Source organism: Venturia canescens, chromosome 7 (genome assembly GCF_019457755.1).
Source record: "Venturia canescens isolate UGA chromosome 7, ASM1945775v1, whole genome shotgun sequence".
NCBI classification, from domain to species: Eukaryota; Metazoa; Arthropoda; class Insecta; order Hymenoptera; family Ichneumonidae; genus Venturia; species Venturia canescens.
The window spans coordinates 4,228,186-4,251,208 of NC_057427.1; the positions used below are offsets into that span (position 1 = coordinate 4,228,186).

The 23,023-nt window shown below is 41.1% G+C and overlaps 1 protein-coding gene across 1 annotated transcript; it reads right to left on the minus strand.

The window, feature by feature from the left end:
• Positions 1–606: 606 nt before the first annotated feature.
• LOC122414153 (limbic system-associated membrane protein-like) lies at positions 607–22,885 on the minus strand (the record flags this gene model as incomplete). Its single annotated transcript, XM_043425073.1, has 10 exons — positions 607–945; positions 1,249–1,317; positions 1,428–1,611; positions 1,837–2,136; positions 2,894–2,991; positions 6,167–6,308; positions 6,577–6,701; positions 7,053–7,268; positions 7,467–7,568; positions 22,852–22,885. Coding segments are annotated over 10 exons (1,404 nt in total), but the record flags the coding sequence as incomplete, so codon positions are not given.
• Positions 22,886–23,023: the final 138 nt, after the last annotated feature.

The following is a 23,023-nucleotide window of genomic DNA, read 5'->3' on the forward strand; positions in this document are numbered from 1 at the left end:
TCGAAGGCATCCCTCGATTTTTTTTTTCATCAGGAACGATGAGATTTTCTCTCGTGTATCTACGAAAAAAGGATTTTTGTCCCAATCCTTTTAGGGACTCCTCCTCTCTTGATTGCCCTTTATGACTGAAAATCGCTTAATTACGCTTAATTAGGGTTGAAATAGATTCTGTGTAGACGGGCCGAGCCCTGGGTCAACAAACGACAGATATGTCAATGTACTTGGCCCGAGACTCAACCGGGAGTACGTTCGACTTGCACGCTTTTAGCGTCGTAAGCACTCCGAGTGATCAAACGCGTTGTGCAAGTCGAACGTGATCACTTCTAGCGCTAACAGCTCTTCCAGCGTCCAGGTTGAACGTACCTCGAGACCCTTGAACCAAAATGTCACTTTACCCTTTGTCGGGGAGCCGACAAGCAACTTTACGGAGTGAGCATATGTCGCTGTTCACAAAATGACATTCGGGGGCTTCGAATTAACAGGAAATTGTCGCTTTCGAAGTTGAATTTTTACAACCTGAAACGAGGCGAAGTCCCGACATGAAATATTTTTAAAAAATGTGAACGATTCAATGCTCGATACGAGAAAGAAAAAATGCGCAATGGGTTCGAAAATTAATGAAAATTTATTTCACAGTTAGAATCCATCGACGCAGCGACTTTACGCCCACAACTTTGATAACGATTCAATCAAAGTAGTAACAAACAATAAATAGTTATTCTTACCATGAGTTCATTTACAAACGAGACTTAGAAATCGAGGCGAGAAAAATGTCATTTATACCGCTCTTGAATCGAGTCGTATAACAATACTACAAAAAAAAGCGTGAAACTGCAGTGAATGCCATCGAAAGTACCACGAACAGCTGAATTCTCGGCGAGGATGAAGAACCCTTCGTGCCTTCCATGAATGTGGGATAATGCTGAGACATCGGATCTAAAATGACTGTAAAAATTGTGCTTGGTGTAACACACGACAAATTTCATGCGAGTAGTTTTCAAGAAACAATTTTAAGGGTAGGTTTTCGCGGGATTCGTATTCCCTCGGGATCTTGGCCAAACAAATTGACAATTTTGACTACCTAAGCTGTCGCAGTTTCAAGTCTGCGTGAAGCCAAGATTCCAAATTTGGAAAAAAAGTCGATCGATCATCAGAAATGACGAGCAACCGGAAATGAGCCCGACGATTCTAAAATTTCTTGGAGATTTTCCTCATCATTGAAGCTGTACCGGGTCAAGAAAAACCTACCGATATTATTGTCCGTGGCTGATTCCTCGAAAGCCTTTCCGACTTTGTATCGATCGTCGGGCTGCGGTACTGTGAAATATAAACAGGCCCTTAATCGTTATCGCACACGCATTTTGCCTCGTTTCTCATCGTTTCGAGGCGACGAATAATGGGAATGGGACAAATGATGTTGCACTCACGAGCTCCTTCGGTTGCAAAACGAATGACCTTCGAAGGGCCGCTCCAGCCATAGCGATTTCTCGACAGGACGAGAGCTTCGTAGTGCGTGGCTTCTTTCAGTCCAGTTAAGTTGAATGATTTCGAATGAAGAGGTCCAATGGCGTCGCTGCCGCTCGGTATAAACAGTTTGTGCCAGTCACCCGACTGGGTAAATAACAGAAAAAGATTAACCGTTTACTTGCTATTTATTTAGTACAATTCCCTTCGAATTTATCAATGAGATAAATTATTTATAATTTCAATGAATAAGCAAATACAGCAGGCAATGGGAAGCCAATTGTGGTGAGAAGAATATTGGTTTCGGTACACGAACTACGAGATATAAATAAATGGAGAATTCAATAATTCAAAAGTGCATTAAAAACTAACCGGATAGTTGCGAAACCAAAATTGATACTCGATAATGGAGCTGTAGCTGTCGACTTCCCACACGAAGTAATAGGCGTTTTTTCCAACGCTTCTCGATCCCTTGATTACAGCCGGATTCGCAACGCCCGATAATTCGATCGCTTTCTCCTTTGTGCCAAGATAATTCGCAGCTCTGCACAAATAGTAACCGTAATCACGGGCTCTCACATTTCTGATGACAAGACTGTGCGTCTGGCCGGACGTGTGTTTCACTATCCTCGAGTCGTAAACGATTTGCTCGTTCTTGAAAAACCAGTCGACCTGTTTCATTTTTTATTAATGTCAAAAAAACAATGAAAAACGATCGAAAAGCGGAGAACTTGTTAGCATCAATAATTAACCTCGGCATAATTAGCCTCTCCTAATTATTTAATATTTATTAGATTATATTTTTTAAAACGATAAATTTTTTATTTTAAACTATCGTTAATTGATATAATTATAATTATTATTTATATTTAATTACATTTTTTTTATTCTTATTTTTTTTTCAATTTTCGCTTTTAATGATTTATTTATTGTCTCATTATTATTATTATTATTATTATTATTAAATATCATTATCTAAATATATATAAAAATTAATAATAAATTAAAAAATAATGAATATAAATTAAGATTAATAATAGCCGAGATAATTATGCCGAATAATAAGTGTTAATCCTATGAAATGGAAGTCATGAAGGGCTTCTGGGTATAGAGCTCATGCTCATTTATTCATCGCAACAAATGCTACGCTCGTGCCGGACGAGTCATGCGTTTCCAATGCTCATAAATTCATTATTAATGCGACATTTTCATTGACAATAATTTATTCAATGCATTGGAAGCTCTGCCACTGTTTTTTTGTTTTTTTTTTTTTTTTTTTTTGAACGCTCAATCGATAAAGTGGATGAACAAAAATTGATTATTTTTATTTAACACCGTAACTATAGCTAATATCGAATATTGACGAGTTCTTCGGACTCTTGCGTACGTCGATATTTCAAGATATAGAGAGTGAGGAAGCAAGACTCACGTGAGCTTCGGGCCAAGCAGCAACTTCGCAATCAAGCTGAGTACGAATTCCCGGCGAGACGTGAACCCATCTCTTCTTCGTCTCGATCTCCGGTTTGTCTGTTTTCACACGAAACCACTTCGATCGTTATATATAGTAGAGCACACGGATTAATAGAATTGGTACACCAGGCATACTTATTGGAGCGCTAAATCCATTTGAATAGCACCGGGACGTAGGCACACCTACGTCAAGCGCACAACCGATAACTCGGCTATTTCGAATTCGAAAATCTTATTCGGAATTTACTCGGAGCCGTTCGTAAGCGGAGATTCGCCAAGCTACTTTGGTGAATTTTCAATCAACCGGGATATTTCGGTGCTCCCTTACGAGACTCCAATTTTCTATGGAGCCGGAAACCAAACGCCAATTGTTTGGGGGGAGACTACAGCCCGCGGGGGAATCGCATTTTATTGAAAAGATGCACGAATATCGTGGGTGGGAATGCGAGGAACATTATTTCTCCACTACCTTCATTTCCGAGGATCATAAAATCATAAAATATCGATTGCAACTTTATTTTCACTTATGAATCCAACATAATTTTTCCCTTCGTTAATATATTCGATTATTCCTTTCCACGTTTGCCTGGGGAACTTGTTAAGCACGTCGGAAATAAATAAATTACAAATCCTCGTGGAACGGAAGAGGGAGAGCATTTTGAGAAGAAGTTTATCAATTTATGCTATTTTCCACTGACGTTTCATCTTGGGGATGAAAATTCACGAGCATTCGCGAGAACGATTGTATTTGTTGATAGGAAAATAATCACTCATTTGGATAATTGAATTTCGAGCGAGCGTGCGAACGTAGGTTGTGAGGTACGAAGATAAAAACGGTAAAATGATGCACCGTCATTGATTTCCGGTTGGCTGGCAACGATTAATTGAATAATGTATACGATACTCCCACGCAATGGCAAACTTGTTCGAGCATATGTCCTACGTTTTACGTAATTTGATAGTTGTGCAGGGAACTAATGGAAATATGGGTAGAATCGATGTTGCGAGGGCTCCGTTTTCGAGCACTTGATAACCAGGGCAATTCATTCGGTTCTAACATCTTAAAAAATCGATTTGTGTCCCCCGACCCGGAAGAACCATTGAGGTCATTTTGTTCGGTTTCATCGTTACCTAAAAATGGATACTAAATCATGGGCCCCGCCCCAGTCGGAACCAAAAATCGAGTATGAATAAATCACGAAATAATAAACTACGCAACTATCGTTCGGAGCTTTTCGAGGCTGCTGGTTCCATTCCGTTAACGATGTACAGACGCGATTTTTCTTTCCTATGCCTGCGAAATTTCAAGACTCTTTGCTTGGAATATTAAAAGTCGAAAAGTACAGAAATTAACGCGTCGCTTACTGCCACAATGATGTACCGGCCCTTTGAGCCATCTTTAACTAAAAATTTGATATATTTTTAAATTAAATGTCGAAGATGAAAAACACATGAATCGAATCGCACGGAATCTATTTGAATTAGAATTTGAATTAGAAATATTGAGTGGAAGAAGAGGACAAGTGATCACAGAATTTTATATCATATTATCAATGGAATTGATAATAGCTGTACTTTTGTAAACGGTAATATTTAGCGTGAAATTCGCTGTAAAATTAACCGGATATATTCGACTGCGCGGGGACATGTTAACGAAAAATATTTATATATAACGCACTGTAAAATTTTCAATATTTTGCCAAATTTTCAATTTTATAATAGTTCATATTGCAGATCGTTAAATTTACGGTACGTATAATAAAATTTACAAAAGGTTTAGTGATTTTTACGGTGCTTCATGGTAAAATGTCTTTGCCCTGACGTAGGTACCGATCACTCGCTTCCGAATTTCGTAGCATACCGAAACGCTGATTTACACGCTTCAACAAAACTTCAACGTAAACATTCGCACGAAAATTTTGACAGTGCAACTCGATAAAATTCACGACGTCAAAATTTACTGAATACTCCGGTAAAAGTGGCTACTTTAAGCAACAAATATTATTTTTTTACAGGAAAATTCAATTTCTTTCCCATCATAATATCACGAATTGCAGCTCGTCACCGCAAATTTTTCAAATTTCATTGTCTCCGTGTGTATCGTGATCTCTGATCTAATCTGTCAACTGACTACGTTTAACTTTGTCATGTGAAAGACTCTGAATGAAATATGTTCTGCAATGAACTCAACTTAAGGTAACTCCTGCTGTACTGCATGCTGGTCAAATGAGCGTTAAATTTTCAAAACGCTTTTAGACCAAGTTCAACGTACCGATTAAACTTATTGTTAGCAGATATGTATTCAAGCATATCTTATTAACGTGAAAAAATATTTAAAATGACAGTTTTGCAAAACTGTCAACTGACAGATGCAAATTTCCATGATGACACATTTTCACAGCTATTTTTCAAAGAATCATTTATTGCACCAGCACGATGATTCCGCGTAGATTTTCCTTCGAACTCATTCCTTCAGAAATTGTGAATGAAAAAGTTTTTTCACTTAATGAACAATTAGCTGCAACAGTGAAACGATCGAGTTAAAAAAACAACTACATGGTGGATTCACAGGGGACCAGTTGACCAAAAAAATGAGACTTGTTGCAATAAAATTGATGAAAAAACGCAGATAATTCTTTGAAAAATACCAGTGAAAATGTATCAGCGTGGAAATTTGCACTTATCAGTTGATGGTTTTGAAAAACTAGCGTTTTTAATATTTTTACATCTTAATAAGATATGCTGTAGTACAAATCCACTAACCACATTTAATCGGTACGTTAAACTTGGTCTGAAAGCGTTTTGAAAATTTAGCACTCATTTGACTAGCATGCAGTACCTTAAACATTATTTACGATTAAAAAAAAACAAAGATAAAGCTTTTTTACTAATATTGTGCTACACATGAATGGCCGGGCTTTAATATGAAGAGTGTCGACTGACTAGCACAAGACTAAAAACAAAATTCAGTTGAAACCTTCGAGTACTTTTTTTGGACACACTGAACAAAAGTTTTTGCCCGCCCAACAAAATCTTTCAACGTCCCAACAAAGTTTCGTTTCGCACAATGTTTTTAAATGAGGCAATAAAAAGGGCCAAGAGAAAATATGTTTCTTCGAAGAAAAAAAATAAAAGTCCTCCTCCAACGAGTTTTCATGTGCGAGCAGTCGACACGAACACTGTCGGATCGAATATGAGGGATGAAATTGGAGACATGCGAGAACGAACTCACGTTTAATTCGCAGCTCCATTACAGCTTGTGCCGGCTCACCGATGCCGTTATTAGCAACGCATGTATAACGGCCAGCGAGCGTTCGGTTCTCAGCGAGGAACCGCAAGCGAGGTCTGTCGTCCAACAACTGCATGTCCATGTCCTATAACGATTCATAATAATACGATTGGTTGTCCCGAGGAGTCTTTGAGAAACGTCAACGAATTCGTGCACGTGGAATATCGCTGAATTAGTTAATAAATAGTGTCGAAAAATGTTGTTCGTGAAATTATCGACACGAGAATAATAAGCACAAAAATAAAATGAACCGAAATCGAAAAATCGTGTCACTGAGAAAAATGTGTTTGAGAGCAAAACTACAGATTATTTGTACAACCTTGAAAAATCTCTACACGAATAATCATCGGTACCTTCATTTTCCAAGATATCACAGGAACTGGATATCCATTCGCGACGCAATACATGTCAACCTCGTCGCCAAGATTCACCTCGAGCTCCCCCGACTCCGGTACAGCTTGAACGACTTTTGGGGGGTCTACGGAAATAAGGAAAAATCATTGTTTCTGCCAGAATGGCAAAGCCGGAAACTTATTGCAGGAAACTTATTGCAGGAAACTTATATGCAATTTTTTGGCACCTCATTTAGGAACGTGGACTGAAAGAATAGAGGGCCAAAACGGAGCAAATATAATTGAATAAAAGCATAAACGAATAAGCGAGGAAAGCGGCTCCTGAGAGAGCGAGTGGGCCGACATGATCCTGACGAATTTATCGGAGGAGCAATGGGAATGTGTGTTTAGGAGAATTAAGGAGAGAGTCCAGAGATCTCGAAGAGATTAGGGCGCACGTCGAGGAATGTGATCGACGATGTTACACTCGTACTCACACTTGACTCGAATAGCGTAAGCTTGTGTGACACGGCCCCAGGGCGCCGGTCTCGAGACCTCGCAAACATATTGTCCCGTGTCTTCCGGTTGTATGCGAGAAACTTGGAGGCTATTATTGCTGTGCATCGTTATCCGAGGGGCAGGAATTAGGTCGGAATCGCCACTTTCGGCCAACTGTTTACCGTCTCGCCACCACTTTACGACCACGGGGCTCTCTGCAATAGAAACGAATGTCTCGATGATCGATCAATATTAATTGGGAATTCAAATTCAGATGAATCATTGATAGAACAAAGTATTTGAGTATTTCGACAAAATTACGTTTCTTCGATTCGTAAATGAGACAAAAAAGTGAGTAAAAAAAGTTTCGAGACGCTGCTGCGTCTCTGGATATTTGATTGATAAGAAGGCACCTAAATCGTTGACGTAGCAGGGCAGAAGCACCGTATCATTTTGAACCGGTTCGACCGTCGTCGGGACGTTCTTGACCGTCCAGTTGCCTTCTGTGTGAACGCCTGCAACGGTAACAAAAGCGTCAATAAATATATTGCCCTGAATTTTTTATTTTTTCTGTGTCGCGAGTGAAACTGGAAAATAGCGAGAACACTGTTAAATATAAATGAAATAATTTTCTCTCTACGGGGGGTTCGTTTAATTCGAACAAAGGACAATCGACTTCGATCCTCGTGCGTCACGAAACATGGCAGGAAATCGTTCACGATTTCTCGTCTCGCGTGATAACTGCGCCAATAGCTTCAGCAAATCGCTCGTTCGTTTGTACTATTTTGCCTCTGTTGAAACGGTTCGATTCGCATTAAGGCGAATGCACGTGGCCCAAAGGTCAGTAGGCAGGATTACTTATGAAATACGATAAGAGCGCGGTCGAGCAGGATTTAACGAGCAATTATCGTTGCTCGTGTAGCGACGAGGGACTCGATCAAACGCTGCGAGGGCTCACTCCGATCCGTATCGTCTTGGGAGAAAAAAATGGCAATCGATCAACCAGCCAAAGTACAATGTATGAATTCTACTGTTGCGAAAGCATAATGAATAAAAAAAGAGGAACGTTGTAATTCCTTTTACGGTGTGCTGGAGCGAGGAGCGTCGGCGTACGCGCGAGGCACTTTTTCACGCAAACGATGAACGGGCGTCGCGTGCGAAAAAGCATAAACGAAGCAACGTTACAAGGGAGAAACGAATGGAACGAGGGGCCTCGCAAAAAGCGTGTGCGTTTAACATCCCCCTTCATTTTTCCACCCTTCTCGCTCGCTCTCTCAATCGCATTTGCACGACCTCCCAGCCAACGATCTTATACTTTTTTCTTAGTCTCTGGAGAAATGGCGCGACAGCAGACCACTCAAGCTGACGATACAAGACACGCTACCAACGAGACCGTTTTTTCCTCAACTAGCGTTACTTCAAGCTCCGAAGACGACTCGTATAAAAACTCGATTTCGACGACATCAATTTCGTCAAGTCCTTTCTTTTACTCCGGTCCGCACAAATCCGGGCTCCTCATCGTTTATTCGGGGACTGCGCTTTTCGTCGAAGCTTATTTTTCCAGTGCTTCGACGCCTCCCAGTTTTTTCGGAGCTTCACGCGCCGTTGGCGCACTCTCGCGTTTCCTCGCGCCGCGTCGCACGGTTTACTCGAACAGCGTGCGGGCTCGAAAAGTCTTGTAAATTCACCGGTAAGCATCGGTGGCTCGATTATTCGGCTCGACGATAAACTACGATATTTCGATGAGCATCGTGAAAAAATCGCTCGAAGGAAGGATTTTTCAATAGAGATGAAAAGACTATTGAAATTTTTAGATCGTTGGTCTTACCGAAAAGGGTGAACGAGAGAAAAATGAAGCAGCGAATTAGCATGACGACGTTGACGAGATCGCAGCGAGTTCGGAACACAAAAAAACGATAAAATAAAAGCAGTGGCTGTCGATACACGAAACGGGGCTCGATGCCGGTAAAAAACGTGTTGAAAGATAAAACGAAGAAAAATAGCCTCGACAAGTGCGAATGCGACGAGTTTTCACGGCGAACTGAGTGACACCCGTGCCAAAGGAGCCCGGCAAAGCAACTTACGAACCTTTCGTCTCTCGCTTTCCTCCAGCTTCTCCCGTATTTGTCTCCTCTTCCCCCTCCCACTTTCTAATACACACGTATACACATTAATCTCGGATGTAATTACGAGCAGTTTGGTCCAATGCGACAAACCGGGGCTCTCACACGTCCGACGCCCTCGCGCGCTCGCACCCATTCGCATCGGGCTATCCCACAAACAAAAAATTTCTGAGCTCCCGAGTCTCGTGGGAAAATTCCCCGACGACCTTGAAGACGCGAGAGAGGATGCGGCTTTCTCAAGTTATGGGAAATCGCGTCACCGCGATCATGGAAATTCACTCCGGCGTAACAAGAAACGATAATAATTCCCGATCATCGCGGTAAAACCATTTGAATGCATGTTCGCGGTAATTGCAAAAATGGAGTTTCTACCGTGGAGCTTTAGAAGTGAAAAATTCTCGTGGGGAATTCGTTGAAAAATACGAAAATTTGGATCCGCTTGTCAGTAGCATGTTTCGTGCTGTTGTGGCCGACGAATCGCGTCGATTGCGACAGAAAATTGAGAAATAGTTGGGTTGGCAAGTGAGGAAAATTCAAAACGGGGCCAAACGTTTTTTCCCTTCGATTTTTCGGTTTATCATTTTTTTCGTTCGTAAATTTCTTTCAAAATGTTGTGCTCTCGATTTTTTTACTCGCAATTCTCGTTTTTGCAGTATTTCGTCCTCGTATTTTCGAGGTTTCCTCTGAGCGACCGTAATTATCGAATTATTAAGGTGTTCCTTTCACGAACCCGAATATTCTACAAGTAACTCATCTCAAATAACGGCGAAATAAATGCGCATGCGAATGGATTGGCCCAACTTCAGTTCAGGCTATCGAACACAGAAAATGAAACATGGAAAATCGTAAAATTTGTACGAGAGCTTTCGGAGATCGCATCGCCACCAAATTTCTATTAAATAATTCAAAATTCCTGAAACATAAACTGTCTCACGGACAGAAAAAAAATGCGCGGAATCCAGCATGGCGACGATAAGAATAAAGCCGAATGCTCAAAAGAGATGTTAACGACAGGAGTTGGAAAAATGGCAGAAGCAGAATCTTTTCCTATGGAACCGTGACTTCTCGGAAAGTTATCGAAAACAGGTGAAAAAGACTTTCGCAATGTGCTCGTTTCAGAGTCGCTGGCGCGACTCTGGGTTGAGAATCGCTGATCCGGTTGGGCCATCGCAGCAGAGGGTAGCAGTGAGATTCGTTCTCTGTGTTAAATCGTGTTACAGTGTGTTGCATTGGCATTCAGGGAGCGAGGACAGTGGCCACAATGCCACAAACACAACTGAGGCATTCTTCTATAATTTGTTCAATTTACGCACCGACACGAACTTGCGAGCCATTTCGAGAGGCCATTCATCGAGTTATCCCTGCATTCAATAACATCATTCAATCTTGGATTTGACTCAGTTGCTCACGTTATTCGGCTGTGATCTGGCCACGGCGTCATCCTGGTGCCGGTATGCGGAGGAGCTAGTGGAAAAACGTTTGTTCATCACGAATTCGCTTGGAGCCGGCGCGGATGAGGAAATATGAAGGCGCAGCAGCATCCCTCGATTCGAAAGACGCTGCGGGAAGGGGAGCCGAGTGACGGTGCAGGATCGAAAATTTTGTCTTGTTTATAGAGCTCGTAAATTTTATTGCAAGCAATCAAGGTTGAAGCGACAATAATCCTCGTCGTGGAGCTCGAGCTTCGTTTCCTACGAGAGAATGAGATAAAACCTTGAAATTAAGACGCAAAAAATGTAAGTCGAACGATCGATTAATAAGAAGAAAAAATGATGGTGCACCCGCGCTCCTCATTTATTGATGCAGCATCATTAGAAAAGATTTGCCAGCACTGTGGCGGCATCGTGCTCGAGAAATAGGATTATCCCGAGCACCAGGATGGCTAGAGAGCGAGATAAGCGGCCTGATCACTCCAAAGCTTCTGATGAAAAGAAATACGCCAAGTGCTCACGTAGGTGGACTTTTTTCTCCCGGTGAGATAAGCTTTTCTCTTCAAATAATACCCATACCCATATATATATTCGTGTGTGTGTGTGTGTGTGTGTACAATGGCGAAGATGCACAGAAAAAGTAACATCTTTAGAGGAGATTCTACGCTAAATCGACACGAAAGTCACTTGGACAATTAAACAACATTTTTCCAAGTTAATTTTGGCCTATTCGATTAAACGTCAAATTACACGTGTCCATCGGTTTCTTCAACTTCTTTTGTGAGTCCCGAAGCAACGAGTCCAACGCAGATACTTTAAATTCCAGAAGTAGTTCAAATAGCTCCTCAAAAGGAGAGACGACCGTCTCGTTGCTCAGGAATTTTTGCAACCCCTTTCGAATGACTCCTTCATTGAATTCCAGCACGAAAGGTGTCGAGTCGCGTACGAGTCGAACTCCATGAATATGTTTAAAAAAAGTGTTTTTTTCGAGCCCTCCCTGAGAAATGAGCCACGCGCGATTGACCTCGCGACTCCGAGATTGATAATGCTCTCGCGCAGAACTCATATTCGAAGGGTTCTTCGAGGACGGATTCGACCACGAATTACCCATGCATCGAGCACATTGAATCCATACACCGCTCGTGCACATGTACGTGTACATCGACGCGATAATCCTCCGGGATAATCAGGTCCGCTGAGCAAACCGCACGCAGTGTATACTATCTGGACTCCGTGTACGTGAGTATCGAGAAAGAGAGAAGCTGAGACGGTGTGTACCGATGATACATGAAAAGGGCAGAGGATTAAAGTTTAATGAAAAATAATGAAAGGGGCACCGAGAGCTGTGGCGAAAGAAAGTAGAAGAAAGAAGAGTCTGCTACAATGCTGGGCGCATTGTAGCATCCATGTAGGTTTATCCAAGAGTGTGCTCGTGCGTATTTCGTGCAGGGAGTAAAATACAGTGAGCGTGGCTTAATTGATACTAATTAATTCAAGTAGTGCTCGGCGGTCGGTGGCTTCCTTGAGAGAGGTCTTGCTCAAGGCTCTTCCCTTTTCTCCCCTTACCGAATTACGCATCCTTCATACAGGGACCCCGGCAACGTTCGTTTTCGCGGAACTTTTCAACGGACCTCGTTTTTCACAATTTAGCTTCGTTATTAGTATAAATTGGCTTTCGCGCGCATTGCAGTGACGCGGAGGAGCCCGGAAATTCAGGGACCGAGAGGACGCCTTTTCTGCTCGACATTTCTCCGAATACAACGAATTTTTCTGATCAACTCTCTCCTTTGTGGTCTTCTGTCCTACCGCGGTTCATTTGTTTGTTTGTGCTACTTCGCTGGAGCTCGCTCGGTGAGACGCACTCTCGATGAACTTTGGGACAAACACGATGTGCCATCGCATCGGGAATTCATCATATTTCGAGGAAATATTTCCAAGTGCAGAGTCCGGGAAGGTTCGCTCGGAAAAGAGGGAAAAATAGGCCCCACACTGGGTCGGTAAATACCTTAAATTTGATGAAAAGTCAAGTTGAAAAGAGGAGCTGTCGCGGAGGAGGAATTTAATTAAATTTTCTTCCATTTTTTGCGTGTCTCCGCGCCCTCGTGCCTCGTTTTCGTTTCAAAATTTTCCGCCGCGCTTACCACGAATTACCGAGCTCAACATTTTCCTGCACACCAACATTGTCGTTGAACAAACTCTTCTTTGAAGTCTCGCTATTCGTCGTAATCGTACTTTTCACCACTTTGGAGCATCGCCCGATCAAGTGACCGAAAATTTCATCGCAAACGAAAGAGAATCGAGTAGATTCGGCTCGCTAAAAATCGATAGGAAAATAGACCCGTTCGGAGCTGAAGCAACCGTCGGCATGCCCAGATTGACCGGCTCATCACTCCGTTTTCAGCTCCCAACTAAACACTCCTTATAATCACTCAATCAAATCTGTTCAAATTATCCGACAACACAGCGATGCATCGCGCTCTCCGCGCTCCTAACGTACCAGCATAAATCTACACGGAGAGAAAAAAATAGTAAGAATTACTATGCTCCCATGGTATTGGGGTTCTACACCGCCCATTTTGAAATTCCGAAGGTTTTTACCAAAAATACTGTCATTCCCAAGTAAATTACGAATGAACATTTTTAAATTGCGTATTTTGCTGCGACAAAGGTTTAAACCGTGCTATTTTTCCTAACATATAGTTAACCGAGTAAACGTTGCAAAATTTATGTTGACTCGATGACGAACTGGCAAGTAGAATTATTATGCGGTTTTGCTGTACTCAGTGCTGTTTTCACAATTACAGTTGAGCATAGTAAAATTTGATGAGCTCGAACACAAGGATCGATCATACGCCAAAGTGTTTAGATATGTACTATGGTAAACAACAGAATTTCATTCCCGATTGTACGATAATATAGCAGTATACATTAAATAAACACCGACGTATTTATTTTGACATCACTCGTCAATTATCATCGAGTCGCTTCACAAAAAATGACTATGCATGTTCGTAAGAATAATCGTGCGCATACGCGTCTTCGTACGTGCGCTGGATCCACAGAAACGCGCATACGTGCATCCACGAAATGTGGAGTCTCGAGGAGAGCAGGCTCAAAAGTAAGAGACGCCGGTGTTGGATCTGGTACGGAAAAGCAACCGCGCCGCAAACGAGCGAAGCTCTTGAGCTCGAGCTCTCTGTCAAAGCTCAAACTATATCTGTATTTCCGAGTGTTTGTGCTTACAGAGGGGTCGAGGGATCGCGACGGAGGGCGCGAGTCGGAGGGAGTCAGGCCGGGGGTGAGGCTCGGCGAATGTACGCGCACATGCAGAAGCGCGAATGTGTGTCAACGTCGCGGGGAACAATGTGCAGGAAGGACTCGGAAAAAATCTTAAAACCTCGTTTCTTTGGTTCAAATTCGAGGAAAATTATCGTTTTACTTTCACTCGTCTAACAATTTTGGCAAACGACAGTCCCGTGCGCAGGGGCCTCTCAACCAATTTTTGTAAACTCGTTTAAAATTGAGATCGAAAAGCGGATATTCGTGAGGATTCTTTTGACGTTTATTGCCACTCAGAATCTCGAGGAAAGCGTCCAGCGAGACTGAGTTTCAATTCTCCGCTCTCCCCGATCTCTCTGAATATTGATGAATATTAAGCTCCGTTAAGAGGCAAATTCGATTTTGTGACTGAAATACTATTGCTCAGACGTTTTTTAAATCTTACGATTTTCTCAACTTCCTCGTGCACTCATTTCCGTTCGTACCTATCACGATAGCGTTAGATTATATCTCTCAATTTCGAAGATCAACATTTCCCCAGATGATGAATAATTATTATAACAAATGTTAGTCATTTTTTATTTATTTATTTTTTATCAATATTTTTTCATCTTGAATATGCAATATTATCCAATTAACCGCGAGAAGGTTTAATCACACAACTTGACAAGTTGTAGCCGACGTTTCGCTGTCGTTGAAACGAGGTGATTTGTAAGGATGAGCTCTTAAGCCGGTATTATAACATTTTTTATAATGACGGTTTTACTTCATAGGGAGAGAGTATACGATATCTCATGTGGGGACGCGTGTACAAGTCGTCGATGTACACACACACGCACACACATTCTGAAGCACCTTTACAGATGTGTGTATAAACAAGTAGGTAGGGAAAAAACGAGTGGAGAGAAAAAGAGTATGAAACTGCAGCAGCAGCAGCAGCATCGAAAGCCGACGAGAAGGAGAGATGTTGCGGGGTCGCCCTTATTCGCGAGCTCTCGCGCTTCGGTTCCCTCGCAGTTGTAGTCGATACACGTTAGGCGGCAAGTGACGAGGTTCGTTCGTTTTGACACACGCTTTTTTCACTATTTTAATCTCTTTCTTACGTGCTCTATTTTCATGCAATTTTTTATTTTCGCATGGCTCTCTTCGTCATTGAAATGAGCGTTTTTACGGGTCCTTACGAAATGCGAGCTACGGCGGTTGTTCTGTTGGGAAAACGATACTCGGCGTTTATTTTTCCTTCGAGTGTTATCGAGAAATGAAGCTAAAAGTGGTTTTTTAGTGGATAGGAAAAATCTGACGTGGAATTACTCGTTATTGTGGTCGGTTTCAACAGTCCCAGGGGGAGGGAAAATTTGACGGGTATTTGAGGTGAAAGTCACATTCTTAAAGCTCGAAAAATTGTCTGAGGCAATCGGTAAGATAAAGTGATTCGTGTCTCGACTATAATTGAGCCCAAAAGTAGGAGCTTTCGAAGCGTTTTTAAATCAGTGATCTCCGAATATACTTCGCGTGCTCATTTTCCTCCTCACCCCTACTCACTCTGGCTTATCTCTCTCCAGCTCGCCCTGTTACGTCTCATTGTTTCCATTCAACCAATCGTAAGTCCACCGCTATCAGTACAATACCCGACGATTGATTAAACTTGTGTGCACAACACACGTTTCGTCATCTCCCATCCTTTCATCAAATTTATCATTATTCATTATTGGAACTCTATTCTTAAGGTTTTTTCATCTCAACCTTTTTCCCGAGTATAAAAACTTGGGTGCTACACCGAGGAAAAAAAAAATTATTCGTTCAATAACAATCGATTTTATTGGAACACGGAGAAAACGGATTCGTTTTGTATAGCGAGGAATGTATATTATTTTTCAAGAATTTTCAAAATATTCAGCCACCGATTACAAAGAGTTTTTGTATTTTTTTCATTTTTTGAATTTTACCACTTTTCCTCCCTTCAATTCCAAACAGCTTTATGTGGATAGCAAAAAGTGATGCACGCTTTGTTTTCGAGTCTTATTCGTCGTGTCAGACTAGCACTCAATGATAAGTGGAAATTTATTGTAAATCACAAATTTTTACTGTCAGCATAAATTCTCTGATGAATAGACGAATATGCACCGAACACGTGTGACATTTTACCATACATGAAATTTTTTATCAGGGTTGCCCGAGCAAACTTTACCATTTAAACATTTGAAGTGACTGAAAAGATTTTTACTATGCTTATAGAGAAAAAGACTCTTGAGTCTCTTGAATAAAAGGTTTGGGCATTGGCCTTTTTACTGTGGTGGATAGAACAATTCTTGTTACTGCTCTTCGAATTAACCCTCTCGGACCGTATGTTGCTTCTACGCAACACGCGCTTCCAGCCCCAATAAAACTGCATCGGTCAGTAAGGTCGGGGTTCTAACTGCCTATTTCCATGAAGCAAGGTTAGATTGCACTTTAGATACTCCTAAACTGCTTTAACTCATCGAAATATCAATATGAAGTCGGCGTTTCATGTTGAGTTGGCGTTGTGTGAAAGGTGCTTCAGTTATCGCAAAAGAAAAGTGGGTATAAATTTTTTTTTCGTACTCCAATCGTTATTTCCTTTCAAAGGGAAGCTAATATGATGATGTATTTAAGGTATTCGGTGCTAGACTCATTCGTAAATTTTCCTGATTTTGCTCCCCAAGGACCTGGTGCTGCGCGCAGCGAACATTCAAAAATTCATATTTCCCAACAAAAAAACCGAAATGTCACAATGGATTCGGAATCTAGAAAGTATTTTGAGACAAAATTATGAAGGGAATCATTTTCCGTCAACGCGAAATAGGTCTCGGTATGAGAGGGTTAATGCTGCAGTCCAGTTCGTATATATACTGTCCCCGAGATATTCCCGGTACTTTTCTGTACAATTTTCGACCTCGTTTTCTCCGCGAAGAGCTTTCTTCATGTAACTGCAATGTTTTTGGAGACAATGAATCTGCAGTTTGATCCAAATGTCTTTTCTTAGTTCAATTTAACATTGCGATGATCACACGTTTCATTGGCACCCCGTAATGCGATGTTTCCTTGTTCCAATGGCTTTTTTTTCTTAAGGTACTAAACTCGTGTCACCGATCGTTAAAACTTCCGTGAAAGAGCGACGCGTACAGGAAACCAAATTATCGAGTGGTTGGTTCAGCTGTGACAATGAGCTGTTGCCAAACGAACTCGAATGTAACTACGAGCTTCGAGTCTCACCTGCATCTGTATTTATTTAGCCATGAACGTTTGAGCCTGTGGAAATAACATTGATAACGCTCGAAAGCATCTCAGTTCGATCCACCCGGTTGGATTCTTTCTTATCTAGGTCAACATCCTGGTTCAACATATTTCATAACATTCGCAACGAAAGGAAGAGAAAAATCTTAAACTAGATCACGCCCGCGTAGAATCGTATTTTATGGGTCTCTAAATTGACTCGATTTTCCTTCCTAATTAAATATTTTATCGCTCTAAATTAATGTCAGAGTTATTGACTCGAAATTGTAAATAAATTTTTTCAACTCATCTCTTTGCGAATGAAATTACAAGCCGTTAATTAAGCGGGGATCCATCGCACTGATCGGACCCAAAATTTCATTCGTCCCTGGCGTAAATACTGTAGTTTTTATGTTGAAAATCGCATTATGCAGCGCAAAGGGATCAAGAAAAAAGTCTCAATAAAAAAGACAAGAAGAAACAAAATGCCGAAATAAGCATCAAATCCGAGGTTGTACGAGTGCTCATTACCAATTTCCTTCAATCTTTAACGTAATATTATTACTAGTGAGACACCCGTCTCGATTTATTTCCCAGACCTTCCTTACGTACTTCATCGTTATTGTGTACGATTTTCGTAAACTTCGTAAGAAGCGTTCATTCCTTATACGAAAAGATAAGCGATTTTTTACGCGTAATAAGACGAACCCTTTAAGGAGGGACAATGTTGCTATGCTGAACCACGTTGAATAGATTAAAAATTTCAAAATTATAAGAATTTAATAAAATCTTGTCAACATATTCTTTAGCGCGAAATATGACAATACAAATTTTTTAAGATTTTTCTTCTGTACAGTTAGCAAGTACTAATTGATCACCGCAAAGTTCACGTGTATAAGCACAGCGTTTCCATATATATAGGCATACATTCCGGGCATAAGAAATCTGCTTGAATGCGTAATTACTCGATAACTAAGCAGAAGAAAATATTGAAAAAAATGGTGTCTTCGCACTTGATGTTGAAGAACGTTATCACCAAAGTTCATCAATTTCTTATAATTTTGACTCGTGTATAGCCAGCACCCTCCTTAAAATATGATACACGTTCAAACTCCAAGTAAATTTCAAGACTTCCTTGAGAAAATAGTTCCGTGCATGAACTACCTCAAAAAGCCCTAACACAGTTCCATTCACCTGGAAAAAAGCTCGGAGTAACGACACGAACTGAATTCGAGTTGGTGAGAATGAAACACGGTTCAAGCTCACATGGCATAACTTCTGAGTCGACTATATATGCATACATATTTCCAAGCTCCCGCTGTTGCCTGTTATTACTTGGCACGAGAACGACACTAGGAAACGAGCAAGCCTTTATTATGTATCATCGTCGGTTTGTCTCTGTGTTATATACGTGTACGCATAAAAGTCTCAGATGTGTGTGCCCTTTCATGAGATCTTGCGCCGGGTCATACCTCGCCCAACATCCAGCAACTATTGCTCTCTCTCCGTCAATCATCGATAATATTTCCTCTGTCGTAATCCCAACCCCGAACGTATAGCTACATCCATACTCCGCTGTTACGAATTTATATAACGAGCTTCGATTTTTCGGTCGAGTGCACGGAGAAAACGAGGCCGAAAATTCTAGAGAAAAGCACTAAGAATATAGTATCTCGGGTTGCAGGATTAATTCGAAGAGCAGTTATAGCAATTTTTTTATCCACCATAATAAAAAGACCAATACTCGACGCTTTTATTAAAAAGACTTAAGAGCGTTTTTCTCTATAAGCACAGTAAAAAATCTTTTCAATCATTTCAAATGTTTATATTGTAAATTATGCTCTCGGGCAACCTTGAAAACAAATTTTATCTATGGTTAAATGTCACACGTATTCGGTCTACACTCGTGTATTTATCATAGAATTTACTATGCCGACAGACAAAATTTGTGATTTACAATACATTTCCACTCATCAGTAAGTGCTAGTCTGACGTGATAAGTAATGACGCTGAAGTTTGCAACGTTGGAGTCCAACGAAATGATCTAAAAAATCTCTCGAATAATTCCAGTAAATCTCCAATTTTGTTTTCTGCCGAATTTGCAATTCGTTATTTTTCAACCGACATCAATGATTCGTGAAATAGATAGGGACCGTGCGCAGCGTCTGCAGTGCCACTATGCGGCCAATTTCAAAACTTTTTAGATGCCATTTGAAGCAGGCGCATATAGGAATTATTACTTTTCGCATTATTTAACAAAATAAAATTATTATTTTTTATCACGTCTCGATCGAGAAAACATTGTTGCATTCGAGAGTGCTCTAATGCACAATTTCGACGCCGAGACGTTGAAGTATCAGTAAAATTTTATTATTTCCCAGAGGGCACAGTCCATTCTCCATGGAAAAGTGAGAAACGGACCAAGTGGATCAAAAGGTTAAACACTGTCAACTCATCCACTGAACTTTCTCTTTCGACGACATTTAAAACGTCATTCGATTCAAACAGTTTTTTTCCTTTTACGTCATTTTGATTTTGAATGCGATCATTGTTGATCGGACAAAAACCGTATTTGATTACTTCAATCATTATTTTTTTTCGAAAAATTAATTATTTTCAATGATATACAGTCAAAATATCATCAGAAAAATTGCATATTCAGACACGAGAGAGCGCGCTCATCGACTGCAGTGCTGCTCTCTATAGCTCACGCACGGTCCCTCTTTTTTTCGTTCATTTCGTTGGACTCCAACGTTGCAAACTTCAGCGTCATTGATACAAGTAACACTCGAAAACAAAACGAAATATAGTTCCAGCACGTGCATCACTTTTTGCTATGCACACAAAGCTGTTTAGAATTGAAGGGATGAAAAATTGGAAAATTGAAAAAATACTATGCTGTTTTTAATCGGTGCTCAAATACTTTGAAAATTCTTGAAAAATAATATATTCCTCGCTATTAAAAACAAATCCGTTTTCTCCGTGTGACCGAGTTTTCGGGGAGTTATAACTCTCTCAGCGAATACTGGTGGTGGCTTTGGCTGCGTTTTATTTGAAGGCTCAGGCGCTGTAGGCGCTTGCGAGCGCTCGCGCGAACGCTTATTTGTTGAGGTAGTGCACGATGGGTTTCTTTGGGACGGGAGCGTGTGAGCGCTTGAAACGAAAAAAACGCTGAGAAATTTGGAGAAACTTAATTCGTGGCTCGTAGGATGAAAAATGGGTTATTTTATTTACAATTTTCGAGAAAAATATTTCTGAATGAGAGGCGATAGAAAATTTGGGTAACCGAGTCCCGAGTTTGACGGACTTTCATCGTGGAACTTCTTATTTCGGGGATCAACGATTCGAGGGATTTGTTATTTAGGATTTCGCGTCCGAGGAAACAACCTTCAATGAAATTTTGAACGACGCCACAAGAAAGTTGAGCTTGCGAAAACGAATGAAACGGCTCGCAGTGTGGGTGGCCAGCGAACGTAATTCGGTTATATCGATACGATGATAAATCATTTGGGCAAAAGCTTCGTACATGTGCACGAGCAGTTGCAACGGCGCCGGATTCGACGCTAGCGAAAGCTGCTTTGGCGCACACGCTCCAATTCCATTATCCTTCGACTCGATGATTTTCGAGAAGCAAATGAAAAGCTTGGAAAGCTTGGATTGCATTTCTGCGAGGAGGATACGTCACGTTTGAATTTGTTCGAAGAATATCTGAAAAGAATTGCCACGCCAGCCATTCAATCCGATTTCACGAGTGACATTACCGTAGAAAGTTTATCGTCCGGCGCGCGATTCGTCGAGTGTTTGACAAAACGATAAGACTGATATATTTTTTTGTGTGATAAGAAATGCGTCTGGTACCACGACCCGGGAGGTTGGACCGGTTCAGAGAAAGATGAAAACGAAAATTTGGGTGTCGGAACAGTGCGGCACGGAGCTTCGATAAAATGAATAAAAAGAAATGGCACCAGCTGTTGGGAACGTGAAAATAACTCGTAGAAATATCGAGAGCCAGCCCGAAGGAAAGAAAAAGATTGAAAAAGTCCTCTGAAAGTTTGGTTCGTTCACTGTGAAAGACCCTCGAGAAGCTCAAACAAATGTGACATATGCGTAAAGCACCTTAAGGATGCCGAGCAAAGACGACCAGGATGGAGCTGACGAGGACGAACGTCTCAGCGCCGCTCTCTTCGCGTCGTAGCAGCAGCGTTGGAAGGTTCAGTTTCCATCATCAAAGACACTCGTCGACAGTCTGGAAAATCGATCCGTTCGTTGTGAGTATGCTAAACTCTTTAAATCGTTAGATTTTCTCTTATTCGAATGAAATATCGTGGAAAAAAAAAAACAAGTTTTTCTAACCTCTTAATGCAGGCACTTGATTATTTGGTGATGCACTGCCTTAATTTTAAATCGATTATTCGATGACGAACTTTTGGTCGAAAAGCATCGAAATCCCTGATATTTTTCGTGTTGGAAATAAATTTCGTTGGAATTCGTGTACAGGAATGTTCGAACCGCGACAGTAAATTGCCACGCCGAGGCAGAATAACCGGGGGATTATTTTTCGAGAGAAAATTCATTTGTGAAATATGTAAAACGTGAATTAATTAAGACATTCGTTAACTACCGCAAACACAGAATAAATTTATCTCGATTCACCAGCCTCGCGATTTATACTCGTACTAAATCTGTCCAAATAGTGTTAACTAATCGATAAATTCTCCGAAGCATTGCAAGTTAAACGCGTATAGATGGCGACTATAGATGTATACCGGACGAACGTATAGATGTAAACAAGCCTTTGTTTACCCCGTTCATCGTGCCGCTCCTCGCTCGCCTGCTCTTTCTCTCCGTTCCTTGGCCGCGCGGGCCGCGCGCGCTCGATCCTCGCGCCTTTTTTATTTGCTTCTCTTCCTTCGATCCAGCCGCCTCTTCGTCTTCGTGTGCCGGATATTGAATCTCGAGAGCGAGCGGAGTAACCTCTCGAGAGGATCGTGACAGAGAGCGAGTTTGTTAGCCCTTCGCGTCGATGAAAAAGTCCAAGTGAAAAAAAGAATTGATCGCGCTAAATACAACGGACGAGCGAGAAAATGAGTCGAGCAACGAGAATAATAATTAATAGCTCGGGTTTTAATAAGATAAAAATAGGATAAAAAAAAACAGTGGGACCAAGTTATTGGCGGGAGAAAACGCGCACGATGGATGAAAAATATAATAAATCAAGTATAAGGGCGCAAAGATTATCGCTCAAGTGGGACGGACGTCGGCGTTAATAAAAACGTACAGCGATTGTTTTATTCACCCTACAAACCACCGCTATAACTACTTCTTCCGCCCTGTTTCGTTGAAATAAAGAAAAAGCTTTTACTACGCTCGCAGTTGCCGAACAACCGAAATGGATTCGGAATAAAAACAGCATCGCGTCGTAATGTATGCGGTCGAAAAGTGAGGTTAGATTAGTCGCACATTTCTGTGAGTTTATCGTGAATAATAATATCAATGATGGAAATCGATGCAAACATTGAAAATGTTAGTTAATTCAAGCAGAATAAGATGAACGAAAAATAATCAAATCAATAGACATTCGAAGATGTTTTACTGATGCGTATATTTCGCTCCGACGATTTGAATTTCGAATAGTATGAAATGTACGGTGATTACGATAAAAAATAAAGCCCGAGGATAAAAATTTCGTTTCCAACGTGATCCCTGAAATCGAATGATTCGAATATACGTACACTTGAGTTCCCTTTGAGTACCCCGTGAGCCTGATGATTGTTACGTAGCGCGAATAAAGAGGTTAAACGGGTACGAGCCACAGGTTACGCGCCCTCACGTACCGTGTGCAATTTTTCAGAACTAATTTTTTTATACGAGGAGTGAGCTCGGCTCTGCACGAATAGAGGAAAA